General features: G+C 59.0%; 1 protein-coding gene across 1 annotated transcript; it reads right to left on the bottom strand.

The window, feature by feature from the left end:
* Positions 1–1,069: 1,069 nt before the first annotated feature.
* Positions 1,070–2,899, bottom strand: MFIFM68171_08311 (Factor for adipocyte differentiation; the record flags this gene model as incomplete). Its single annotated transcript, XM_071063731.1, has 2 exons — positions 1,070–2,169; positions 2,236–2,899. 2 exons carry the CDS (start codon positions 2,897–2,899, stop codon positions 1,070–1,072), a joined length of 1,764 nt encoding a protein of 587 aa, XP_070919832.1.
* Between the last annotated feature and the right edge of the window lie 3,787 nt (positions 2,900–6,686).

Raw genomic sequence — 6,686 nt, 5'->3', positions numbered from 1 at the left:
TTATACAGTCTTTTCCTGAGCAGTGATAGCCCGCCGTTCGTCGTGATGGCGTAATTACTCTCCTGCGAAGATGACATGGCGCAAATAATTATGACCTAGACAGTGTCCGCAAGGACTGCTCTCGGAAACAAGGCAGGGCCGAAGAGTATTCACAGGATTCGTAATAGCGCTACCAGACGAGAACATCGACCCCGTTGTAAACTAGCCACAAATAGAACCAAAACACCGACAGTAGTGTCAATCTCAACTTGAACTTTAATATATCAACAAGTATGGCTCCTATCGATCCTTCCTAACTAAACAACCGCTCCGACGTGATGCTCTTCGTGTATATTCCCCTTCTCCAACATCAAACGTGAACTCTACGACAGCACGGCTAGACGCTTGACGTGTCAGGCGACCTCGTCATCGCCAAAGTCCCCCAGTGCACAAATTGGGGCCTGCTTCCGAACCTCCGCTCCGGCCTCATCGCGGAATCCCGCAGCTTTGAGTATGCCCCTGCCCAAATCCTCTCTGGTACCTCATACGGCACCTCGAACCGCACTAACCGTCTCCCATACTCCAGGGGCAACTCCGCCTTTAGGTAAACCTCGTACTGCTTCCCGCGCCCTGGAAGCTCGCCGTATGAACCATGCGAATTGGCCACATAGGCTGCTCCTGCGAAGTTGCGCACAGCAATGAACGTCGCGTGGGGGTGGTCAAGAGCGTGTTCTCCGCCCGGGACGAGAGGCGATGGCCCGACCACTGCGGAGGCAGTACCGTGGGTCGAACGAGTTTTATGTGCTGCCCCGTCTCCGGCGGGTCTAGACGGGCCGACGATGAACCGGTTCGCAGGCGACCATCCCACGTGGAATTCCACCGCCTCCACGGGTACAAGCCCAGCCCGAAGTCCGTGCAGAAGCCGAACCCAGAAGAGATTGCCCATGGCGACAATAGTGGCAGTGCGAGACGCATGGGGAGAGAAAAGATGCCGCATCTGATATTGAGCAATGGCAGGGCGTATATAAAGAACATACATCTTGGTCGGTCAAGAAGCTAGCAGAAGTTGTTCCGTTCAGGCAAACTTCTGTTAGGCGTATCTGACCGTTATGCGTATCGAGTCCCGTTCTCCCACGGATGGCTCTTCATGCGCGAGGAACGGAGCGACCACCCACTCGGACAAGCCAGAGTCGTCATTGCCATTATATGCGCTGACGGCAAACCGGAAATCCCAGACCGACGGCAGGAGGTTCGATAGCAGGCACTTCCGCAACCTGGGGTCCGACGGCTCGGGGTCTGGCGAGACGTCGCAGAGCCGGCGGGCCTCGCAGCCCACAGCACACACATTCCGGATCCACACCCCATACCCCGCAGCGCTGGGATCACCCACCCACCTGAGCTCGACGGCCGTGTCGTTGACCACCACGGCGCGGACCCAAGGCGGGGCGGGGGGGGTACCCCTGCCGACCGCGACGGACCTCGCGCCGGCGGGGAGGCCGCCGCCGACGCCGGTCCACGTCTCGACAGCGACGTTATAGCGATGCCCGGGGGTGAGCCCGCTCAGCTCGGCACGCTCGCCCCTGACGCCCTCCGCGCGGGGGAAGCTCCCCGGCGTATCCGTGTCGAGCACGAGGACGCCGTACCGGTCAACCTCCCCGGCGAACTCGCCGCGGGAAGGAGGAGAAGGAGGCGGAGGCGGCTCCCACGCGATGGTGAAGCCGGTAGGCGTGGCGTGCGTCACGATGTTGCGCGGGCCCGGCGCCGTCTCGGGGCGCGCCACCGCCGACGCGACGCCGCTCCACCGCGACCTGACGCCGTCCCCGGCGCACGCGCGGACTTGGTACTCCCACACCTGCCCCGCCACGCAGTAGCGCGTGTCGTAGCGGTTGCAGGCTACGTAGCAGCCCGGGGGCCAATCGGCGGAGCCGGCGAGGCGCGCCCGAATGTCATAGCCGTAGGCACCGTAGACGGGATCCCAGGTGACGACAATGCCGCTGGGTGCAGCGACGGCGAGGAAGTTGGCGGGTGTCGGGATCGGGCGCGGCGGGATCTGCTCTGGGATGACGAGCTCGGCGCGGCCGAGGTGGAGGGATGAAACGAGGACGCGCGAGAAGGCCTGGGCGAGCTGATACTCGCCGAGGGCATTCGGGTGGAGGCCGTCGTAGGCGGCCTCGGAGGTGGTACCGCCGCCTGGAGGATGTCAGAGTTGGGGGTGGGAAGGAGACTAGCCGGCGGCGGCTCGCAGGCCGGACTTACAAGAGTAATTCTCACACAAGCGCACCAGCGCGATGGGTGACTCGGGCGAGTTCCAGGAGGGGATCGACCGCGCAAGCAGCGCGTTGTAGATGTCGGTGTTCACAGGCAAGTCGGGCCTGCCAGGCAGATCCGTACGATGCGGCACGTTGGCAACGGCAAACTTTAGGTCCGGCTTGACAGACCTCGCCTCGTCAATCAGGTGCTTGATGCTCTCGAGTGTATCCTTCGGCCCGGTCTTGCGCCAGGCTAGATCGTTGAAGCCGAGTTGGACGAAGCAGATGTGGGGTTCGTACGCTGCGACCTGTTCACCGATGAGCCACTGGGCATGGTAGGCCTGCCGTCCGCTGGCCGAGAAGTGGTTCGAGTGCTCGAGGAACTCGTGGGCCACATCAGCAGCATAACCCCCACCGGTTCGCAGCGGGGGCGGATGCTGAGAGGGCTCCGAGGCAAGCGGGGGCGGGCGCGGCGGCTCAGGCTCGTCCGGAGGAACGGTGCCTTTGTATGGTCCTACGAACAGGACACGGATGCCTTGCTGGCAGAACCATTCCCAAATCCGGTACCGCCAGGTCCAGTCGCCCTCACGGCCATGAGAGATGGAGTCGCCTACAACCATGACCTTGATCACATGGTCATCGACACCTTGGCGGTCCACCGGCGGGGCCATGGCTGTGGACAAACAGCAATGTAAGCAGGAAAGCTCTCCCCAATTGAGCCGGCGTCTCAACAGTCAGGAATTGTTAGGCAAAGCTCCTCTTCCAGTTGAGTCCTCGGCTCTTTGCCACGGAAAGCACCTAGGTGCTTGTCATCCGATTGCGGGGCACTCGGCATGGGGTTAGGGTTGGCCGCTAACGCACTGAAACAAGCCCGAATGAATTTCTTCAGACAGTCACGGGTTCGGATCTGGGTGTAGAATGTTTCAATCAATGAGCAACACTCACAATCTATAAGCACGTCGAGGCCACGGTACGTCGAATACGGGCATTGTATATCCAGGGCCATCCTCTCCCTCCTTTGGTGCTCCTCCGTGGTTGTGCATGCAATCAACTGTGCGTCGGTAACCTCATAACTCGACATAGAAGTCCCCGGTTGTTATCTTGCGCTTGTCCAGCACTTGCTTTTTCGACTGGCTTCTGTCGCTGAATTGAGAGGGGGCTTGAATGTTATGGGGCAGCTGAAACTAGTAGTGTCGTGAGGCATGTCCATAGTACTGAGGTACTTAGTTATTGCATTTCCTGCTCATTTCCCGACTTAATCCAAGATCCAAGTGGTGTCTGATTACATCATTTTTGCGTGACAAGCAGTTCGTATAGATTGTGGAACTGGGAGAGCAGTTCTGTGTCCTGTTGGCTCTGGATTTACAATGAGAGCCCACTGAGTTGGGTGTTTAGCCCACACCTTCACACGACATCAGCTTCTGGGATACTCGCAAGGAACCCTGTAGGCTGTTTTTGGACTATTCACTAGCGCACTGGGGCGCATCATGGCCCGTCACATCTGAACAACCGGCAACAACGGCAAACAACACCCCAAGCATCGTACCTTCGGCCAGACTGAGTTAAAATGACACATCCAGCAAACCGCGGGCGGTCTCAACTCCTTAAGCTAGAAACGTTTCCGGCCAAGGCAGCTCGTCATTTAATTCGTACGTCCACTTTATATCCAGATTACCCGGTGGTGAGGTTAGGGGCGGATAAACACAACTCCGCCAAGGCTACCTCTATTCATGAGCCGCATTCCAACTGCCAACTAGCGGTGCAAGACGGCGCGGTGCGGCGCAACCCCTTCTCATACCCTTCCTAATCGCCTTATGGAATGGGGCGCTCCCAAAGCAATGGATTCATGACGATCTCCGGGTCATGGGGACGGTTTCCCCAGACAAAAAGGAGGATTAACGAGCCTGCCCGGGCATCTAGGCTTGGTCCTAAGACTCCCCAAGGCCGCTTCAAGCAAGGATCGCACGACAGACTCCACCCAGCAGAGGCAAGCTTTGCCGGCTTCGAGCAGAGGCGCGCATGTCCTCATGGACAAAGCCCTGGCCCCCCTCCATTTCACGGGATTCCGGCATACCGTCCGGAGGGAGAATCCTGGACGCGTGTACACTCAAGAGACCGGCGAGAGCGTAAACGGTCCAGTCCTGAGCCCCAAACGAGGATGATCGGACCCAAAGGTCCGGTCTCCAGCGCCCTCTACGGTTAAGCGGATAGGACTTGAGAAAGGGCCGAGCCGGCCACGCCAAGACGCGCTTGCCGAACCCAGGCCAGATCAGACCAGACCAGCGCGACGGGACCACCCAGCCGGGACGCTGGGAGATTTGGGAGGGCGGGGGGTGTTCCCAAGTGTTGAAGCCGTTCCCGTTCGAGGTCACGAGATCGGCGGGGAGAGGAAGCAAGTGGAAGGGAGGGTGTTGGGCGTTCTATCGGAGCGTCCTTCCCGATACCTATCGGACAGGACGGGGCCGACGCGGACCTTTAGCGCGTCAGCCGGACGGGGACTCGGGTCGATAACAACAGCCCCATTGTCGTTTGCGAGGAGCCAAATGCGCCGTGCCGTGCCATGCGGTGCCGTCCCGACAACCCCGGACAAAGCCGAGCCGGAGTAACTGCACATGTGCGCCGCGACGGTGGTGGGCGGCCGGCCTTTGTGGTGTTTCTTCCAGTGCGACGAGATCCACCAGAGTGGTCCCGCGTTTGCTCTCGGTCGATTACATTACACTACACGTACATTATCCACTATACCGTGCATTAGCGTCTTCACGGTATCTGGGAGCGGGTGTCGACTCGCATGACCCTATGCAGTATGCGATGCGCCTCGATGCCGGCAGCACATTGGGGTGGCCAGCAAACCTGTTCCCCGGGAACGGCGATTCGCCAAAGGCTTGGGGATCAACGATTTAGCGGGTTGTCGAGGGAAATGGCCCTTCTTGGCGGGCTGGGATAGGGTTAGCGAGGGTCCGTTACCGAGTGATCATCACTTTGAATGGTGCAGTTCCGATGGACCAACCAGCCTTCAACAAAAAACGCGTGTTTGCCAGGCCATCCCCTTTCCCGGTATAATAGCAGAGAGCAAGGGAGGGTTGTAGTTGGTACACTAGTATGTACCTACGATCCCTCAAAACCCATCTTTATCTCGGGCACTCGGCCTTATTTCACCGTGTCGGCGCCGCTAACAGAATAGCTCTGCGCTGTCTAATTCTATGACAACTCTCGACTGGGAGGATCCGCGCGTGCGCCTCCCGATGCGGCAAAACGACCCGGATACCACGCAATGCCCGGAAGCTCCACCCTCTCCCACCGGGGCGGTCAGTCAGAAGCCTCGACGGAGTCCTGGCCGGCTTTGGTCGACTTTTCGACTAACCCATGGGCCACCGCACAGCAAGCCACAAGCGCCCGCTCTGCTATGCTATATGCATGTTGATACGAAAAGGGCAAGATGGCCAAGAGCGGGAACAAACACGGGGCAGCAGCCGCTCCCTGGGGTTGACTAGCAGGGCCCAAGTCTTGTCGCTACGCCAATCGAGAGCGGCAGGGGGCTTGCAGAGCGTTGCATACTTCCTTTTTTTTCTTTTATTATTATTATTATTATTATTATTTTTCCTTTCTTCTTTTCTTTTCTTTGGGGCAAAGCTTCCTATCAAGCAGGCTTGTATCAGCCCCTTTTCTCGTGTCTGCCGCATGTCTCCTTCGCAAGTGGCATTTGGGGCTGGTGATCATCTCCAGGCCCTCATAACAGAACCTGGGAGTTGGAGGGGTGTGGGGGTGGGGGTAAGGTGGACATGGCTGCCGCTCGGGGCCAAGGCGGGGTCAAGAGGCCGGACCCAACTCCGGAGAGCAACAACACTAGGGCGCAGAGACCAGTGGCGTAACTCGTGCGGACGCCAACCCCAGCGCCTTTGAGAACTTTTGGCTCGCGTTAATTTCCATACCCAACAGTTCCTGTACGGCACTGCCCATCGCAAATACGAATTGTTCAGCCACACCCGTCGGGTGCGGCTCCGTCCGCATACTGTGTTGACGTCGCGGGCGCTGCAAAGCCCGCGGTCGTTCTTGGTGACTGCCCCGCAACATCGGCATCTCTGATCTTCGAAAGCGCCAGGCTCCAGGTCAACCCGCTTACCCGGTTGGCTTGTTCACTAGCTTTCCCCGCGTGCACTGACATGGGAAGGGGGAACGCGGTCAAAGAGCCTCTTGCCTTGGAGGCCGGGGTCCTGCTAAGTGTCATGTGGATTGCACCCTGATGAAACGCGGCCGGGCCGTCCATGACATGTCAAGCCAATCCCCCGCCTTCTCGCGATTTCGATATGCAAGTGAAGGAGCAGATTGTGAGACTTGGTTCGCCGTGGCTTTTCGCTTGTGGAGTGGAAACACGCTGATCTGATGTTCTTGTTGCGTGCTCGTGGCCCAATCCTTCCATTCCGGCGCCGGCGCCGGCTAGCTGGGCCCGCCCTGATTGGC

The sequence above is a fragment of the Madurella fahalii genome, assembly GCF_045866475.1.
Source record: "Madurella fahalii IFM 68171 DNA, scaffold_4, whole genome shotgun sequence".
In the NCBI taxonomy this organism is placed as follows: domain Eukaryota; kingdom Fungi; phylum Ascomycota; class Sordariomycetes; order Sordariales; genus Madurella; species Madurella fahalii.
Note: the sequence above shows the minus strand (reverse complement) of the source record. Positions and strands in the feature narration are given on the sequence as shown.